The 20,347-nt window shown below is 47.9% G+C and overlaps 1 protein-coding gene across 1 annotated transcript in view; it reads left to right on the top strand.

Annotated features, from left to right (window-relative positions):
- Positions 1-1,983: 1,983 nt before the first annotated feature.
- The window catches only part of LOC128648029 (ras-related protein Rab-11B-like), a 45,823-nt gene continuing 27,459 nt past the window's right edge, over positions 1,984-20,347 (top strand). The window contains exon 1 of the mRNA XM_053700716.1: positions 1,984-2,041. Within this exon, the coding sequence (XP_053556691.1) occupies positions 2,002-2,041 (40 nt within the window). The 5' untranslated portion in view covers positions 1,984-2,001. The remainder of the gene's footprint in view (positions 2,042-20,347) is intronic.

Here is a 20,347-nt window from a genome sequence, read left to right as displayed (position 1 = left end):
TACACTACCCCCTTTTCTTTTTTGTTCTATGTTTAAAATCATACCTAGGTAGGCTCAGGAGCATCAATACACTACTGAGAGCTAGCTGGCGATTGGTGGATACACACACATATATATATATATATATATATATATATATATATATAAATATGCCTCTTGTCATTGGCTCACCCAATATGTTCAGCTAGCTCACATTACTGCATTGTTGCCTCTGAGCCTACCATAAGTTACTATTTCAACAAAAGGATACCAACAAAGTTAAGCAAATTTTATAAAAGTAAATTGGTATATTGTATAAAATGACATGCACTTTCTGTAATATGATAGTTTAATTTTCACTTTCTGTCCTTTTAAAAGACCATATAGCTCGCCTCCCTTATTTCAAATGTTCTTTTCAACCAAGCATCACATGACCAAGGCTAAGTTAAAGGTGCTTTTTATTTGTATCCTCAAAACCAGACTCCAGCTGTCCTCCACCAATATACTGGACAATCTGTGATGGGCACCATAATAGTTGTCTCACACAATGTCCCACCTAATAGCACTACCTTAGAGGTGGGATGGGCACAGGAGATGGGAGGAGCAATAGGGTAGAGGAGGGGCAGAGGAGGGAGGTGAGGGCCCTGCCACACTTTTGCCCGAGAGCCCTGGTTAGTCTCAGTCTGCCCCTGGTATTAACGTGAAGGTCCATTTTGATGAATTAGTGCCCGGTTTTTAATAAACCTATTAAAAACAAGGGCACTTTAATTCATCAAATTTGACATTTCACTGTTTTCTTCAAAAACTTACCTTTTAATCCTGGCAGACACTCCAGCACTTCTTCCGCCCGTCGCAAGCCGTATTCGCATGCCAAAATGACGAATCCGACTTCCTCCAATCACAGCGTTGCATCAGGCCAAGATTCCCCCAGGGGGGGGGGGAGCTGTGATTGGAGGAAGTCTGATTCATCATTTCTGACGTCTGCAGAGGCTTCCGACGGTCGGGGGAATCGATGGAGCGGCATTCAGGATTAAAAGGTAAGTTTTTGAAGAAAACAGTGAAATGTCAATTTTGATGAATTAAAGTGCCCTTGTTTTTAATAGGTTTATTAAAAACCGGGCACTAATTCATCAAAATGGACCTTCACTTTAACCAAAACCTCCCTGAGAGAAAGTAAAGTAAGCACATTTTTTGGATGTATTTTACAAAAGCCAGCAAAATAAATAATGAATGTATATTGCAATAATGTTTCACTTGCAATAATGAAACATTGTATGCGTTGCTGCAATGTGAAGTTTAATGGTCCTTTAAGAGGTTAAAAAGCCTTTAAATCTTCAGAATGTGCTGTTCTGGCTTTGTCCTGCAGGTGTCTTTTGCTGCCACTCTATCCACCAAATTGTACTGCTCCGTGTGCCACTGTGCCTCATTAGCAATCTAGAGCAATTGGTGCTAAATATCCCTCAGCTCCCCAATGTTTATCTGTTCAGCTAATATAAGCCACTTACTCTTCTATAACTCTTGTGTCTTGTCTGTCAGGTGCCAATAAACTGTAATCACCAGCTCCGGAACTTGCTAAAATGTACGCAAGTCCTAACTCTGCTTTGTCGCTGTCTGTCATTCATCATCAGCAATGTCCCAGGGACCCGCTGATGCTAGTAATGCAAATTGTACACACAGAAGTAACTAAATTTTGTGTCCTATGTTGTCCAGCAGATGCCGCTATATTACTTTCTACATAAGTGTCTTCATCCATCTTAAGGGGCTGGTGTTACCCTATAACACCAGCAGGTGCCGCTATATTACTTTCTACATAAGTGTCTTCATCCATCTTAAGGGGCTGGTGTTACCCTATAACACCAGCAGATGCCGCTATATTACTTTCTACATAAGTGTCTTCATCCATCTTAAGGGGCTGGTGTTACCCTATAACACCAGCAGGTGCCGCTGCGTTTTATTTCCCCCCCTTACATAGAAGATCACAGCTCTGGTTTGTCACTACCGAAATCAGCGGGGGATCGCGACATGGACACCCGAGATGATGAGTATGACTATTTATTCAAAGGTGAGTAATAGGAGCAGCTTTGTGACTGAGGGTGGAATGTTGCAGGATCACAATGGCCTTGCATTCATGATCTGAATCTATGTATATTGCATGTAGACATTACATGTGCATTGCTGTTACGATTCCAGCTTATATACATATGTATACACTATATACCAACACATAATATATATTTAATATTCTATTTCAACACAATAATTTGTGGATATTTTTGTTTCTATCTAGAAATGTCATAAATAGCAACGATACCTGATTCATCAATTTACTAAGACAATTTTTGCACATGTAGATGGAGGTACCAGTATCTGTCTACACGCACAGAAATACAAACACATAGAGGCAGTTCATGTATACACATATCTTTTAAAATCACACATAAAATGTATTCTATACATAGAGACAATTTATATATACACTATATATTATGCATAATACGGTATTCAAGATTTTTCTTCATAATACTGAAAAAGGGTTATCTATAAATCCGGATCTGCAGCCCTATATAACAAAGCAGTTTATCAGTTATCACTTTTTTATGGTTGCCTATTTATTTTGTACTGTGACTATAACAGGTCTGATGTGTCTATGCTGGGGCTGCTGTAATGTGTATTGTGGCTTATCAGTGGCTGTATTGTTTTGGGTTGTTGAGTGTCACACAATGACATCTCTGTGTCTCATCCTCACTCCCTCTCTGTATAAACAGGATCCTTTTTTATATCTTGGTCTAGCAAAGCCTAAGAAGCAGGAAGGAAATATTAGTTTTGCTAGGAGCTCCCCATTGATCTGTTAAAAAAAAAATAGTCATAGTGCAATTACTACTCAACATCAATAAACTTGCTGCAACTGAGCACTACAGAACAATATAAGTACACCTAATGAGAAAATGACTAATAACAAGACTGCATAAAATAGGTTCAAGCATTATATTATAGGGTTCTCCCCTGGATCACTCAGCTGATCTTACTGATTACCCACTAAAATTTAAGCTAATATTATGCTAAAATTAGCCAGTATTATTATTTAAATTAGTGTTACACAAATTGTCATATGGTAAAGTATGCAATTAATTTGTACTTTACAAAGCTTAATTAACATTTATAAATAGAAGAAAATATTATAATATTGCAAAGTATTACACTGCCCCCACACAGTTTTTCAGGTAGTACAATTTTCTGTGGCCAACATTGAATTATGTTCAATTTGGTATCAGACAAATCTAATATACTATATTGTCCATGTTGTAGAATCTATTATGACCCCATTTATAAAGATGTGTAATCAGCCCTACTCTTTCGCTATTGTTTGTACAAGAGAAGGGGGAGGGGTTGCACTAGCAATTTATTTTGCAGTCTTAAAGGGACACTAAACCCACCATTTTTCTTTCATGATTCAGGTAGATAATACAATTTTAAACAACGTTGCCATTTACTTCTATTATCTAATTTGCTTCATTCTTTAGATATCCTTTGCTGAAGAAATAGCAATGCACATGGGGGAGCCAATCACGCGAGTCAACTATGTGAAACCACCAATCAGCAGCTACTAAGCCTATCTAGATATGCTTTTCAGCAAAGGATATCAAGAGAATGAAGCAAAATAGATAATAGAAGTAAATTAGAAAGTTGTTTAAAATTGCATTCTCTTTCTCAGGCATGAAAGAAAAAGTTTGGGTTTCATGGCCCTTTAAATTTTGGCAACTGATGCTCCAGAGATCCCAAAGACGTGCGGACAGGTTCCCTCTATGAGAACATTGTCCTCATGCAGAATAATAAATACTAGCCTAAATACGAGAATTTAGTGTATTAATTGATTACCAAACATATATAATTTTAAATACAGTAGGCTCAATATTGCCATTAAAAATCACATTAATACATTATGGTCAGATTACAAGTGGAGCGCTAAATTATCGCACACCTGCGAAAGGGAAAATTTGCCTGTTTGAGGGCAAGCGATAATTAATCGGCCACTACAAGTGGCTGGATATTGCTACTGCGAGCTTGCAGTAGCAATTAGCGCTTATAAAATGAACCAGAGATCAGATCTCTGGTTAATTTTATAAATGTGCCTCAAATGCCCCAAATATACAGTGTAGTGTATTTTATTAAAAAATAAAGATAGCAACATCTTTATGTTTTAATAAAATAGCTGCACTAGGCAGTATTTTGGGACTAAAGTTGGCAAGAGTGGGGTGTTAGAAAATAATCAGCACTGAAAAGTGCCTTAACATTGCGGTCTATGGGAACTGTGTTTTCCCTGTAAATATATATGTATTTGCTTATATACATATATATTTATGTATTAATATGTGTATATACAGTACACATATTAACACATAAATATATATATGTATATAATCATATCATATATATTTATATTTGCTGCCATCGCTGCGCGACTTACCCCCTTCGCTGTGCTTAGGTTCTGATGCTGTCTCTGATAGCATCAGAACGATGCTTCCATTGGAGCCTATGGTAGTGCTCTCTTGTGAGTGCAATGCTTTCCTGCAATGCGAACGCGTGTTCATATTGCTGACATCTTGTAATACCAGCACACATTAGTGTGAGCTGGTATTATACAGTGGAGCGCAAATATCGCTTTCATGAAAGCGATATTTAGTACTCCACTTGTAATATGGTCCTATATTAGGAGTAATGCTGTTAGGGGAAATCTTTTTAGATTTGAATGAAAGAAAACTCCCCAAAACAAATCTTTTCTGGGTTCCCATTAAAATTGAAATAAAGCCTGCCTAAGGCGTTACATCCTAATTAAACTTGTGTTATAGTAAACACAATCACAGCAGGGTGCCTTGTGTGTCTATTTTATAGGGTGGTGTCTAAAGTACAATATCCATCAGACTGACACAATTTACTGTTGTATATGACACACAAAAGCTTGTATAGAGGCACAAAGAGAACTGAAACTGCCATTCAAATTATACACTGTTGTTGCTGGAAATGATTTAGTTATTCAAACACCCAGACAGCTGTTCTTGGCAGATAGCCTGGCTGGATTCAACACTTTGTGCACCTCCTATTAGTATTGGTATTATAGTGCCGTTCCCACTAAGATTGGCCTAATGGAGAAACCTTCCAAATGATACAAATCTCACTGATACATGTGATATTCTATAAATCCATTGCTCTACAACAGGGATGACCAACTGGCAGCCCATGGCCCACATGTGGCCCTCTGCACTAGTTTTTGTGGCCCCTGGGAAAAAAATAGAACTCAAAATGTGTGCTATTGTTTTTTTTTTTGGCCCCAGGGAAAAGTGAAACTAAATAAGTGAGCTGGTAAGTGGGCTACCAAGGAAATATATTATATTTGTGTATTTAATAGGTATACATTTATGTGGCACTTTAGATTTCTTAGATAATGTTTTGCAGCCCTTAAAGTCACATGAACCACCCCCCCCCCCCCCCAAAAAAAAAAATAATGTAATATTGTGATTCAAGAACATTATAAACATTGCTTCATTCCCATGGTATTTTCGGTTGAAGAGATATCTAGGTTGGTGTCTCGAGAACTACATGGCAGGAACTAGTGCTGCCATCTAGTGCTCTTGCAAATGGATAACATTGTAGCTAAATTGCTGCCATATAGTGCTCCAGACAAGTGTCGCTGCTTTTCAACAAAAGATATCAAGAGAACAAAGAAAACATTATAATAGAAGTAAATTAGAAAGTTGTTTAATATTGCATGCTCTATCTAAATCTTGAAAAATAAAATTTGGCTTTTATGTCCCTTCCAAGCCTGTAAAAAATTGATCTGCGGCCCCAAGTGTTAGAAAGTTGGCCATCACTGCTCTACCACACAGTGGCAGAACTTCCAGGGTCGCAAAGGTTGCCCTGGAGTTCTGCCACTGGAAAAACCCAAGGTTATGAGGGGGCAGTGTGTGTGAGAGGCTGGGTGGGTAAAGAGGAGGCTGTTATAAGGTTATGAGGGGGCAGTGTGTGTGAGAGGCTGAGTGGTGAAGAGGAGGCTGTTAGGGTTATGAGGGGGCAGTGTGTGAGGGAGGGAGGCTGGGTGGGTGAAGAGGAGGCTGTTAAGGTTATGAGGGGGCAGTGTGTGAGGGAGGGAGGGTGAGTGGGTGAAGAGGAGGCTGTTAGGGTTATGAGGGGAGCAGTGTGTGAGGGAGGGAGGGTGAGTGGGTGAAGAGGAGGCTGTTAAGGTTATGAGGGGGCAGTGTGTGTGGGAGGGAGGCTGGGTGGGTGAAGAGGAGGCTGTTAGTGTTATGAGGGGGCAGTGTGTGAGGGAGGGAGGGTGAGTGGGTGAAGAGGAGGCTGTTAGGGTTATGAGGGGGCAGTGTGTGAGGGAGGGAGGCTGGGTGGGTGAAGAGGAGGCTGTTAGTGTTATGAGGGGGCAGTGTGTGAGGGAGGGAGGGTGAGTGGGTGAAGAGGAGGCTGTTAGTGTTATGAGGGGGCAGTGTGTGAGGGAGGGAGGCTGGGTGGGTGAAGAGGAGGCTGTTAGGGTTATGAGGGGGCAGTGTGTGAGGGAGGGAGGGTGAGTGGGTGAAGAGGAGGCTGTTAGGGTTATGAGGGGGCAGTGTGTGAGGGAGGGAGGGTGAGTGGGTGAAGAGGAGGCTGTTAGGGTTATGAGGGGGCAGTGTGTGAGGGAGGGAGGGTGAGTGGGTGAAGAGGAGGCTGTTAGGGTTATGAGGGGGCTGTGTGTGAGGGAGGGAGGGTGAGTGGGTGAAGAGGAGGCTGTTAGTGTTATGAGGGGGCAGTGTGTGAGGGAGGGAGGGTGAGTGGGTGAAGAGGAGGCTGTTAGTGTTATGAGGGGGCAGTGTGTGAGGGAGGGAGGGTGAGTGGGTGAAGAGGAGGCTGTTAGTGTTATGAGGGGGCAGTGTGTGAGGGAGGGAGGGTGAGTGGGTGAAGAGGAGGCTGTTAGGGTTATGAGGGGGCAGTGTGTGAGGGAGGGAGGGTGAGTGGGTGAAGAGGAGGCTGTTAGGGTTATGAGGGGGCAGTGTGTGAGGGAGGGAGGGTGAGTGGGTGAAGAGGAGGCTTTTGGGGTTATGAGGGGGCAGTGTGTGAGGGAGGGAGGCTGGGTGGGTGAAGAGGAGGCTGTTAGTGTTATGAGGGGGCAGTGTGTGAGGGAGGGAGGGTGAGTGGGTGAAGAGGAGGCTGTTAGGGTTATGAGGGGGCAGTGTGTGAGGGAGGGAGGCTGGGTGGGTGAAGAGGAGGCTGTTAGTGTTATGAGGGGGCAGTGTGTGAGGGAGGGAGGGTGAGTGGGTGAAGAGGAGGCTGTTAGGGTTATGAGGGGGCAGTGTGTGAGGGAGGGAGGGCTGGGTGGGTGAAGAGGAGGCTGTTAGGGTTATGAGGGGGCAGTGTGTGAGGGAGGGAGGGTGAGTGGGTGAAGAGGAGGCTGTTAGGGTTATGAGGGGGCAGTGTGTGAGGGAGGGAGGGTGAGTGGGTGAAGAGGAGGCTGTTAGGGTTATGAGGGGGCAGTGTGTGAGGGAGGGAGGGTGAGTGGGTGAAGAGGAGGCTGTTAGTGTTATGAGGGGGCTGTGTGTGAGGGAGGGAGGGTGAGTGGGTGAAGAGGAGGCTGTTAGGGTTATGAGGGGGCAGTGTGTGAGGGAGGGAGGGTGAGTGGGTGAAGAGGAGGCTGTTAGTGTTCTGAGGGGGCAGTGTGTGAGGGAGGGAGGGTGAGTGGGTGAAGAGGAGGCTGTTAGTGTTATGAGGGGGCTGTGTGTGAGGGAGGGAGGGTGAGTGGGTGAAGAGGAGGCTGTTAGGGTTATGAGGGGAGCAGTGTGTGAGGGAGGGAGGGTGAGTGGGTGAAGAGGAGGCTTTTGGGGTTATGAGGGGGCAGTGTGTGAGGGAGGGAGGCTGGGTGGGTGAAGAGGAGGCTTTTGGGGTTATGAGGGGGCAGTGTGTGAGGGAGGGAGGCTGAGTGGGTGAAGAGGAGGCTGTTAGTGTTATGAGGGGGCTGTGTGTGAGGGAGGGAGGGTGAGTGGGTGAAGAGGAGGCTGTTAGGGTTATGAGGGGGCTGTGTGTGAGGGAGGGAGGGTGAGTGGGTGAAGAGGAGGCTGTTAGTGTTATGAGGGGGCAGTGTGTGTGGGAGGCTGGGTGGGTGAAGAGGAGGCTGTTAGGGTTATGAGGGGGCAGTGTGTGAGGGAGGGAGGGTGAGTGGGTGAAGAGGAGGCTGTTAGGGTTTATGAGGGGGCTGTGTGTGAGGGAGGGAGGGTGAGTGGGTGAAGAGGAGGCTGTTAGGGTTATGAGGGGGCAGTGTGTGAGGGAGGGAGGGTGAGTGGGTGAAGAGGAGGCTGTTAGGGTTATGAGGGGGCAGTGTGTGAGGGAGGGAGGCTGAGTGGGTGAAGAGGAGGCTGTTAGGGTTATGAGGGGGCAGTGTGTGAGGGAGGGAGGGTGAGTGGGTGAAGAGGAGGCTGTTAGGGTTATGAGGGGGCAGTGTGTGAGGGAGGGAGGGTGAGTGGGTGAAGAGGAGGCTGTTAGGGTTATGAGGGGGCAGTGTGTGAGGGAGGGAGGGTGAGTGGGTGAAGAGGAGGCTGTTAGGGTTATGAGGGGGCAGTGTGTGAGGGAGGGAGGATGAGTGGGTGAAGAGGAGGCTGTTAGTGTTATGAGGGGGCAGTGTGTGAGGGAGGGAGGGTGAGTGGGTGAAGAGGAGGCTGTTAGTGTTATGAGGGGGCAGTGTGTGAGGGAGGGAGGGTGAGTGGGTGAAGAGGAGGCTGTTAGGGTTATGAGGGGGCAGTGTGTGAGGGAGGGAGGGTGAGTGGGTGAAGAGGAGGCTGTTAGGGTTATGAGGGGGCAGTGTGTGAGGGAGGGAGGGTGAGTGGGTGAAGAGGAGGCTGTTAGGGTTATGAGGGGGCAGTGTGTGAGGGAGGGAGGGTGAGTGGGTGAAGAGGAGGCTGTTAGGGTTATGAGGGGGCAGTGTGTGAGGGAGGGAGGGTGAGTGGGTGAAGAGGAGGCTGTTAGGGTTATGAGGGGGCGGTGTGTGAGGGAGGGAGGGTGAGTGGGTGAAGAGGAGGCTGTTAGGGTTATGAGGGGGCAGTGTGTGAGGGAGGGAGGGTGAGTGGGTGAAGAGGAGGCTGTTAGGGTTATGAGGGGGCAGTGTGTGAGGGAGGGAGGGTGAGTGGGTGAAGAGGAGGCTGTTAGGGTTATGAAGGGGGGCAGTGTGTGAGGGAGGGAGGGTGAGTGGGTGAAGAGGAGGCTGTTAGGGTTATGAGGGGGCAGTGTGTGAGGGAGGGAGGGTGAGTGGGTGAAGAGGAGGCTGTTAGGGTTATGAGGGGGCAGTGTGTGAGGGAGGGAGGGTGAGTGGGTGAAGAGGAGGCTGTTAGGGTTATGAGGGGGCAGTGTGTGAGGGAGGGAGGGTGAGTGGGTGAAGAGGAGGCTGTTAGGGTTATGAGGGGGCAGTGTGTGAGGGAGGGAGGGTGAGTGGGTGAAGAGGAGGCTGTTAGGGTTATGAGGGGCAGTGTGTGAGGGAGGGAGGGTGAGGTGGGTGAAGAGGAGGCTGTTAGGGTTATGAGGGGGCAGTGTGTGAGGGAGGGAGGGTGAGTGGGTGAAGAGGAGGCTGTTAGGGTTATGAGGGGGCTGTGTGTGAGGGAGGGAGGGTGAGTGGGTGAAGAGGAGGCTGTTAGGGTTATGAGGGGGCAGTGTGTGAGGGAGGGAGGGTGAGTGGGTGAAGAGGAGGCTGTTAGGGTTATGAGGGGGGCAGTGTGTGAGGGAGGGAGGGTGAGTGGGTGAAGAGGAGGCTGTTAGTGTTATGAGGGGGCAGTGTGTGAGGGAGGGAGGGTGAGTGGGTGAAGAGGAGGCTGTTAGGGTTATGAGGGGGCAGTGTGTGAGGGAGGGAGGGTGAGTGGGTGAAGAGGAGGCTGTTAGGGTTATGAGGGGGCAGTGTGTGAGGGAGGGAGGGTGAGTGGGTGAAGAGGAGGCTGTTAGGGTTATAAGGGGGCAGTGTGTGAGGGAGGGAGGGTGAGTGGGTGAAGAGGAGGCTGTTAGGGTTATGAGGGGGCAGTGTGTGAGGGAGGGAGCGTGAGTGGGTGAAGAGGAGGCTGTTAGGGTTATGAAGGGGCAGTGTGTGAGGGAGGGAGGGTGAGTGGGTAAAGAGGAGGCTGTTAGGGTTATGAGGGGGCAGTGTGTGAGGGAGGGAGGGTGAGTGGGTGAAGAGGAGGCTGTTAGTGTTATGAGGGGGCAGTGTGTGAGGGAGGGAGGGTGAGTGGGTGAAGAGGAGGCTGTTAGGGTTATGAGGGGGCAGTGTGTGAGGGAGGGAGGGTGAGTGGGTGAAGAGGAGGCTGTTAGTGTTATGAGGGGGGCAGTGTGTGAGGGAGGGAGGGTGAGTGGGTGAAGAGGAGGCTGTTAGGGTTATGAGGGGGCAGTGTGTGAGGGAGGGAGGGTGAGTGGGTGAAGAGGAGACTGTTAGGGTTATGAGGGGGCTGTGTGTGAGGGAGGGAGGGTGAGTGGGTGAAGAGGAGGCTGTTAGGGTTATGAGGGGGCAGTGTGTGAGGGAGGGAGGGAGGGTGAGTGGGTGAAGAGGAGGCTGTTAGGGTTATGAGGGGGCCGTGTGTGAGGGAGGGAGGGTGAGTGGGTGAAGAGGAGGCTGTTAGGGTTATGAGGGGGCTGTGTGTGAGGGAGGGAGGGTGAGTGGGTGAAGAGGAGGCTGTTAGGGTTATGAGGGGGCAGTGTGTGAGGGAGGGAGGGTGAGTGGGTGAAGAGGAGGCTGTTAGGGTTATGAGGGGGCAGTGTGTGAGGGAGGGAGGGTGAGTGGGTGAAGAGGAGGCTGTTAGTGTTATGAGGGGGCAGTGTGTGAGGGAGGGAGGGTGAGTGGGTGAAGAGGAGGCTGTTAGGGTTATGAGGGGGCAGTGTGTGAGGGAGGGAGGGTGAGTGGGTGAAGAGGAGGCTGTTAGGGTTATGAGGGGGCTGTGTGTGAGGGAGGGAGGGTGAGTGGGTGAAGAGGAGGCTGTTAGGGTTATGAGGGGGCAGTGTGTGAGGGAGGGAGGGTGAGTGGGTGAAGAGGAGGCTGTTAGGGTTATGAGGGGGCAGTGTGTGAGGGAGGGAGGGTGAGTGGGTGAAGAGGAGGCTGTTAGGGTTATGAGGGGGCAGTGTGTGAGGGAGCGAGGGTGAGTGGGTGAAGAGGAGGCTGTTAGGGTTATGAGGGGGCAGTGTGTGAGGGAGGGTGAGTGGGTGAAGAGGAGGCTGTTAGGGTTATAAGGGGGCAGTGTGTGAGGGAGGGAGGGTGAGTGGGTGAAGAGGAGGCTGTTAGGGTTATGAGGGGGCAGTGTGTGAGGGAGGGAGCGTGAGTGGGTGAAGAGGAGGCTGTTAGGGTTATGAAGGGGCAGTGTGTGAGGGAGGGAGGGTGAGTGGGTGAAGAGGAGGCTGTTAGGGTTATGAGGGGGCAGTGTGTGAGGGAGGGAGGGTGAGTGGGTAAAGAGGAGGCTGTTAGGGTTATGAGGGGCAGTGTGTGAGGGAGGGAGGGTGAGTGGGTGAAGAGGAGGCTGTTAGTGTTATGAGGGGGCAGTGTGTGAGGGAGGGAGGGTGAGTGGGTGAAGAGGAGGCTGTTAGAGTTATGAGGGGGCAGTGTGTGAGGGAGGGAGGGTGAGTGGGTGAAGAGGAGGCTGTTAGTGTTATGAGGGGGCAGTGTGTGAGGGAGGGAGGGTGAGTGGGTGAAGAGGAGGCTGTTAGGGTTATGAGGGGGCAGTGTGTGAGGGAGGGAGGGTGAGTGGGTGAAGAGGAGGCTGTTAGGGTTATGAGGGGGCTGTGTGTGAGGGAGGGAGGGTGAGTGGGTGAAGAGGAGGCTGTTAGGGTTATGAGGGGGCAGTGTGTGAGGGAGGGAGGGTGAGTGGGTGAAGAGGAGGCTGTTAGGGTTATGAGGGGGCAGTGTGTGAGGGAGGGAGGGTGAGTGGGTGAAGAGGAGGCTGTTAGGGTTATGAGGGGGCAGTGTGTGAGGGAGGGAGGGTGAGTGGGTAAAGAGGAGGCTGTTAGGGTTATGAGGGGGCAGTGTGTGAGGGAGGGAGGGTGAGTGGGTGAAGAGGAGGCTGTTAGTGTTATGAGGGGGCAGTGTGTGAGGGAGGGTGAGTGGGTGAAGAGGAGGCTGTTAGGGTTATGAGGGGGCAGTGTGTGAGGGAGGGAGGGTGAGTGGGTGAAGAGGAGGCTGTTAGGGTTATGAGGGGGCAGTGTTTGAGGGAGGGAGGGTGAGTGGGTAAAGAGGAGGCTGTTAGGGTTATGAGGGGGCAGTGTGTGAGGGAGGGAGGGTGAGTGGGTGAAGAGGAGGCTGTTAGTGTTATGAGGGGGCAGTGTGTGAGGGAGGGAGGGTGAGTGGGTGAAGAGGAGGCTGTTAGTGTTATGAGGGGGCAGTGATCGAGGGAGGGAGGGTGAGTGGGTGAAGAGGAGGCTGTTAGTGTTATGAGGGGGCAGTGTGTGAGGGAGGGAGGGTGAGTGGGTGAAGAGGAGGCTGTTAGTGTTATGAGGGGGCAGTGTGTGAGGGAGGGAGGGTGAGTGGGTGAAGAGGAGGCTGTTAGTGTTATGAGGGGGCAGTGTGTGAGGGAGGGAGGGTGAGTGGGTGAAGAGGAGGCTGTTAGGGTTATGAGGGGGGCAGTGTGTGAGGGAGGGAGGGTGAGTGGGTGAAGAGGAGGCTGTTAGGGTTATGAAGGGGCAGTGTGCGAGGGAGGGAGGGTGAGTGGGTGAAGAGGAGGCTGTTAGGGTTATGAGGGGGCAGTGTGTGAGGGAGGGAGGGTGAGTGGGTGAAGAGTAGGCTGTTAGGGTTATGAGGGGGCAGTGTGTGAGGGAGGGAGGATGAGTGGGTGAAGAGGAGGCTGTTAGTGTTATGAGGGGGCAGTGTGTGAGGGAGGGATGGTGAGTGGGTGAAGAGGAGGCTGTTAGGGTTATGAGGGGGCAGTGTGTGAGGGAGGGAGGGTGAGTGGGCGAAGAGGAGGCTGTTAGGGTTATGAGGGGGCAGTGTGTGAGGGAGGGAGGGTGAGTGGGTGAAGAGGAGGCTGTTAGTGTTATGAGGGGGCAGTGTGTGAGGGAGGGAGGGTGAGTGGGTGAAGAGGAGGCTGTTAGGGTTATGAGGGGGCAGTGTGTGAGGGAGGGAGGGGTGAGTGGGTGAAGGGGAGGCTGTTAGGGTTATGAGGGGGCTGTGTGTGAGGGAGGGAGGGTGAGTGGGTGAAGAGGAGGCTGTTAGGGTTATGAGGGGGCTGTGTGTGAGGGAGGGAGGCTGGGTGGGTGAAGAGGAGGCTGTTAGGGTTATGAGGGGGCTGTGTGTGAGGGAGGGAGGCTGGGTGGGTGAAGAGGAGGCTGTTAGGGTTATGAGGGGGCTGTGTGTGAGGGAGGGAGGGTGAGTGGGTGAAGAGGAGGCTGTTAGTGTTATGAGGGGGCTGTGTGTGAGGGAGGGAGGGTGAGTGGGTGAAGAGGAGGCTGTTAGGGTTATAAGGGGGCAGTGTGTGAGGGAGGGAGGGTGAGTGGGTGAAGAGGAGGCTGTTAGGGTTATGAGGGGGCAGTGTGTGAGGGAGGGAGGGTGAGTGGGTGAAGAGGAGGCTGTTAGGGTTATGAGGGGGCAGTGTGTGAGGGAGGGAGGGTGAGTGGGTGAAGAGGAGGTTGTTAGGGTTATGAGGGGGCTGTGTGTGAGGGAGGGAGGGTGAGTGGGTGAAGAGGAGGCTGTTAGGGTTATGAGGGGGCTGTGTGTGAGGGAGGGAGGCTGGGTGGGTGAAGAGGAGGCTGTTAGGGTTATGAGGGGGCTGTGTGTGAGGGAGGGAGGGTGAGTGGGTGAAGAGGAGGCTGTTAGGGTTATGAGGGGGCAGTGTGTGAGGGAGGGAGGCTGGGTGGGTGAAGAGGAGGCTGTTAGGGTTATGAGGGGGCTGTGTGTGAGGGAGGGAGGGTGAGTGGGTGAAGAGGAGGCTGTTAGTGTTATGAGGGGGCTGTGTGTGAGGGAGGGAGGGTGAGTGGGTGAAGAGGAGGCTGTTAGGGTTATGAGGGGGCAGTGTGTGAGGGAGGGAGGGTGAGTGGGTGAAGAGGAGGCTGTTAGTGTTATGAGGGGGCAGTGTGTGAGGGAGGGAGGGTGAGTGGGTGAAGAGGAGGCTGTTAGGGTTATGAGGGGGCAGTGTGTGAGGGAGGGAGGGTGAGTGGGTGAAGAGGAGGCTGTTAGTGTTATGAGGGGGCAGTGTGTGAGGGAGGGAGGGTGAGTGGGTGAAGAGGAGGCTGTTAGTGTTATGAGGGGGCAGTGTGTGAGGGAGGGAGGGTGAGTGGGTGAAGAGGAGGCTGTTAGTGTTATGAGGGGGCAGTGTGTGAGGGAGGGAGGGTGAGTGGGTGAAGAGGAGGCTGTTAGTGTTATGAGGGGGCAGTGTGTGAGGGAGGGAGGGTGAGTGGGTGAAGAGGAGGCTGTTAGGGTTATGAGGGGGGCAGTGTGTGAGGGAGGGAGGCTGGGTGGGTGAAGAGGAGGCTGTTAGGGTTATGAGGGGAGCAGTGTGTGAGGGAGGGAGGGTGAGTGGGTGAAGAGGAGGCTGTTAGGTTTATGAGGGGGCAGTGTGTGAGGGAGGGAGGGTGAGTGGGTGAAGAGGAGGCTGTTAGTGTTATGAGGGGGCAGTGTGTGAGGGAGGGAGGGTGAGTGGGTGAAGAGGAGGCTGTTAGTGTTATGAGGGGGCAGTGTGTGAGGGAGGGAGGATGAGTGGGTGAAGAGGAGGCTGTTAGTGTTATGAGGGGGCAGTGTGTGAGGGAGGGAGGGTGAGTGGGTGAAGAGGAGGCTGTTAGTGTTATGAGGGGGCAGTGTGTGAGGGAGGGAGGGTGAGTGGGTGAAGAGGAGGCTATTGGGTTTATGAGGGGGCAGTGTGTGTGGGAGGGAGGGTGAAGAGAGTGTTATCTGTCAGGGAGGGAGATTAGCAAGTGTGACGTACCAATGTAGTGATTATTTTTATTATATATCAATACAATTCTCTTTATAAACCACTGTAAATTATTCTCTAAAAGAATAAACATTGGAAAGCATGCATTGGAGATAAGTTGCTAACACACAAGTGATTACATTATTAGAATTGCTGCATTAAATGTACTATGCACTCTCGAGTTGCCAATACCTGGCCTCAAGTGTCACCCCAACTCTTCCTATGTCACATGCATTGTATCAGTTCTTCTTTTTACCTGACTGCTGTATCCCAGTCCTTTATTTTCCCTTTCTCACTCTGTGTACAGTAATGTGAAGCCACATACCTTGTGGGTAACAAAGCATTACACCAGACATATAAAGGCACCCAATGTGATGATCTAGGCCCATTTTGGTATATTTCATGACACCATTTGACTGCTTAATACCACTATATAAAAAAATAGTTATGTTTTTTCACATAATTTGGGTTTTAAACTAAAATTATCACACAACTACTGCAGTCATAAGACAAATGGTTGGAAACATTTCTCTTGGATCCCCTTTTGCTCAGAAATCGCAGACATGCATGGCTTTGTCATTGATTTTTGGAAATTAAGGTTGTAACACACTGCAAGCGATGCGTCGCGAGGCAAAGTAGCTGCTTCACACTGCGTCGCATTGCTTCTGAAGTTCAAATATTTAATCTCTGAGGGCTCAGCTACGCGACCTGACGCAGAAGAGTGCTCAGAGATGAAAAGGCAGGACAAACTGAGTGCGCACAGCTGCATATACACGCTGCACGCCGCTCGCTTGCAGTGTGTTACAGCCTTTAGAATGTTGCTAATTGCAACTGCTCACCATATCTCTGAAATTACCAGCAGTGAAGGGGCTAATCAGTTAGCTGTTAAAGGAACAAAAAAAAATCATTTTCTTTCATGATTCAGATAGAACATACAATTTTAAATAACTTTCCAAATTACTTCCATTATCAAATTGTCTTTGTTTTCTTGTTATCCTTTGTTGAAAAGCAGGAAGGTACGTTCAGGAGTGTACAGGTGTCTGCAGCACTATGGGGTCGATTTATCAAGCTGAGGCAGACAGAGGCGCACATACGCGCCCCTGTCCGCCGCAGCTCGCCTCTGGCGGGCTGAATTCCACTGCCGGAATTCAGCATTGCACACAAGCGCTCTTTTGCGCACATGTGCAACGCCGCCCCCTGCCCACGCACAGCCAATCACGCGCGGGCAGGAGCTGTCAATCTAAGAGGTGGCGAAAGTGTAGGGAAGCAGCGGTCTGATGAGAACCTGAAGCCGTAGGTGGGCAAAGGGGTTGATAAATCGACCCCTATATGGCAGCAGTTTTGTAACAATGTTATACATTAGCAAGAGCACTAGATGGCAGCAGTGTTTCCTGTCATGTAGTTCTCCAGACATGCACAATACTTTTATAGATATCTCTTCAACAAAGAATAATAAGAGTACAAAGCAAATTTGATAATAGAAATAAATTGTAAACTTTTTCAAATTTGTATTCTCTATCTGAATCATGTAAAAAAATGTTTGGGGTTTATGTCCCTTTAAGGGTAAAATGCATTGTAGCACTAGCTATAACTTTAACTTTATATTTAAACTGCTATCCAGCTGCTGCTCTACTGGCCCGAAGGTGTTCCCCATATGGGTTAAATTTCCATTAACATCAAAATAATTAATCTCAAAATGAATCTGAAATTAACAGCTCCACCAACCAATCTTGGACAAAACAAAATAACTATTTGTCCAAAACAAGTTTTTCTGTCTATGCATTTATATTAAGAGATTAGCTGTGAGTATGCACAGTTGTAAAACAGTATTAGTATTTATTCACTTGCTAGATAAATTGGGAATAAATAGTTTTGCAGTTTTGAAAATGACCACTAGGTGGTGATGTTCTCTGACAGTCCTAAAGAGGAAGAATTTTTTTTTAAGAATAATTCACTTAGGTCACTACAGGGAAATAAAATGTTTATAGAGCAAATAAATGTAAAAAAAAAGCATTGCAATAGCACTCCTTGTACAATTACCCCAGCACTCATCCACCCTACTTCAGTGATTTTTTTAATTGTATTATTATTATTTTAAAGCTGCTCTCCCATTTGCTTGTTAGAAATATTTGAGTACAATTGTTCTTCAAATTGAAACAAACATTTAAATTGAACCTATATAAAGATAGGAGATAGCTGAACAACATTTTGAGATATACCGGTATATAACTGTTTTGGGGTGCACAAGTATGATGAAAATGGACTGTCATTGTTCAGGCCTAGATAGACACACTTAAAATATATTTTTCTTATTTCATTAGGCTACAGGTTTATGACTGATGGCCAGAGTAGTTTATGTAGTTTATGATGTCATCTATCTGTATATCCCTCACACTGTTTTTTTTGTATCATTTTGTTATGTTATTGAGATTTCTGTATAGCACTAAATGTGAATAATTAGTGAATGCTTATATAGATATGGTTTTCTATTGAACAATTGTCTTCTGCTTTACCCCTTTAAAAAGTAGGGCAGGAGAATGGGATACATGCTCTGCTATTTATCTTGTTCTTTCCTACACTTAAAGGGACATAAAACAAGTTGGGATAGAGACAAAATACAATATGTACTTTAATAACTTTACCTGCAAATTTATACTGCAGTGCCTCGCCATTAACCCTTTCTTTTTAGTTTCTGAATTGTAAAGCTCTAACTCCCCCCACACTTTTCCTTCTATGACTGTATCTATATCTATTGTTCTTTTGGTAGAATGCAAAATGCATAGGGCTTATCTGCTGGTGCATGCCTAGAAGCTGTGAACTCAGTGAAATACAATGCCTGTGTCTAAACACTGATAAGAGGGGTGGAGTTGGCTGCTCCAGCTACGCTATGTAATTCATTTTGATTATTTTTGAAAATTATTTTAAAATACTTGCCAGCAATTTTTAAACAATTTTTTTATGCAAACTATTTTTAATTAATTAGCCCTTTTAGGATATGCACAGCTCTCAACCTGTTTTATGTCCCTTTAAAGGGACATGAAACACAAAATAAATCATTGATAAATGTTATATGCAGAGCAAAGATTAGCTTGAGAATAATTTTTTTTTAAATTACATTCATTTTTAAAATATTGAAAAAATAAGATTAGCATTCTAATGTTCAAAATGCAGTGGACACTGCCATATTGTAATTTAGGTTTCTTTTTCTGCTAAAGCCAATTAGGGACAGTTATAAATGGCTTACTAGAGAGTACAACCAATGACTGTGTGGATTACAGTTGTGTCTGCACTTCCACTTTTTACAGGAATTTGGGAAGCCCACCATATTCATAATTATATTACAGGAGAAGGGAACAAAATAAATAATGAAAGTATATTGCAAAGTTTTACTACATTCAATTAAACATTTTATATTTGTGTCTCAAAGTGTTCAATGTCCCTTTAAAAGGAAATTGTACTAAAAAGCACTTGAAAGTGATGCAGCATATCTGGAAAAAGCTGACCTTTAAAATATCACCTGAAAATCTCTGTGTAAAAATGTCTTTAGTAGCCACATCCCATTGTAAACTGACATTAAGCAGCCAATCAGGATGCTAGTCCAAGGGAGCTTACTATGAAATCTCATGAGATCTCAGTAAAGCAAAATGTGACATCCGCAGTGATGAAGCTGATTGTTTTTATTTTTGCATTTTCAACATGCATCTGACAGTATCTGAAGGATTAGTGTTCACAAACCAATTACTTTTGTGAATTGAAGACATTTTGAAGTAAAATATCTTCCTTTTTTACATAGAGATGCTCAGGTGATATTTTCTTGTCAGATTTTTACAGTTATACTGCATCAGTTTCAAGTGATTTAGCATATGAGTATTATGCCCCTTTAATGCAGATTAACCTTTTACAAGATCTTTTAAAGGGCCAGATTACAAGTGGATGCTCAATGGCTGACAAGTAATCCCTGCTAATTCTCTTTGGCTGAAAAGTAATTCCTACTAATACTTATTGCTCTCTCCCCCTCTCTTTTGCTCTCTCTCTCCCTTTCTTTTGCTCTCTCTCTCCCTCTCTCTTTTGCTCTCTATCTCCCCCTCTCTTTTGCGCACTCTCCCCCTCTCTTTTGCGCACTCTCCCCCCTCTCTTTTGCGCACTCTCCCCCCTCTCTTTTGCGCACTCTCCCCCTCTCTTTTGCGCACTCTCCCCCCTCTCTTTTGCGCTATCTCCCCCTCTCTTTTGCGCTCTCTCCCCCCTCTCTTTTGTGCTCTCTCCCCCTCTCTTTTGTGCTCTCTCCCCCCCTCTCTTTTGCTGTCTCTCTCCCCCCTCTCTTTTGCTGTCTCTTTCCCCCCTCTCTTTTGCTCTCTCTCTCCCCCTTCTCTTTTGCTCTCTCTCTCCCCCTCTCTTTTGCTCTCTCCTCCCCCTCACTTTTGCTCTCTTTCTCCCCCCTCTCTTTTGCTCTCTTTCTCCCCCTCTCTTTTGCTCTCTCTCTCCCCCCTCTCTTTTACTCTCTCTCTCCCCCCTCTCTTTTTGCGCTCTCTCTCCCCCCTCTCTTTTGCACTCTCTCTCCCTCTCTCTTTTGCGCTCTCTCTCCCCCTCTCTTTTGCGCTCTCTCTCCCTTTCTTTTGCGCTCTCTTCCCCTCTCTTTTGCGCTCTCTCTCCCCCTCTCTTTTGTGCACTCTCCCTCCTCTCTTTTGTGCACTCTCCCCCCTCTTTTGTGCACTCTCCCCCCTCTCTTTTGTTCTCTCTCCCCCTCTCTTTTTCTGTCTCTCTCCCCCTCTCTTTTGCTGTCTCTCTCCCCCCTCTCTTTTGCTGTCTCTCTCCCTCTTCTCTTTTGCTGTCTCTCTCCCCCCTCTCTTGTGCTGTCTCTTTTGCTGTCTCTCTCCTCCCTCTCTTTTGCTGTCTCTCTCCCCCTCTCTGTTTTGCTGTCTCTCTCTCTCCCTCTCTCTATCCCCCTCTTCTGCTCTCTCTATCCCCCCTCTTTAGAGCTCTCTGTCTCTTAGCAGCCGGCCCCGGTATCTGGCCCCGCCCGTGTCACGCCTGGCCCCGCCCGCGTCACACCCGACCGCGCCCACATCACGCCCAGTCACGCTGCACCTGCCCGGCCATGTCCACTCCACCACACAACACCAGGTTAGTTGGAAGGCCAGGTGTGTTTGTCCTCGCGCGCAGTCTCTACTGCGCATGACAGCTTCGGACAAACACACTTGGCCTTTTATTACAGTATATAGGGTGTGCCACAAATGTTCTCCTTGGTTAACAAACACAGTATTCAGTTTAAAGTAATAGAGAAGCAGACAGAATGCATTTAAATTGTGGCTCCTGGATGTTTGATAAGTCTAGCATATCAATATGTGTTTATCTATCCATCTACATTTTATTGTCAGGTTCTGAATAAAAGGAAAATTAAAGGGCCAGTCAATTCAAAATGAAACTTAAATGAATTTGATAGAGCATGGCATTTAAAACCACTTTCCAATTTACTTCTATTA

This window comes from Bombina bombina, chromosome 2 (assembly GCF_027579735.1).
Source record: "Bombina bombina isolate aBomBom1 chromosome 2, aBomBom1.pri, whole genome shotgun sequence".
Classification (NCBI taxonomy): domain Eukaryota; kingdom Metazoa; phylum Chordata; class Amphibia; order Anura; family Bombinatoridae; genus Bombina; species Bombina bombina.
The sequence above is the reverse complement of the archived record's forward strand: the minus strand, read 5'-3'. Positions and strand labels throughout refer to the sequence as shown.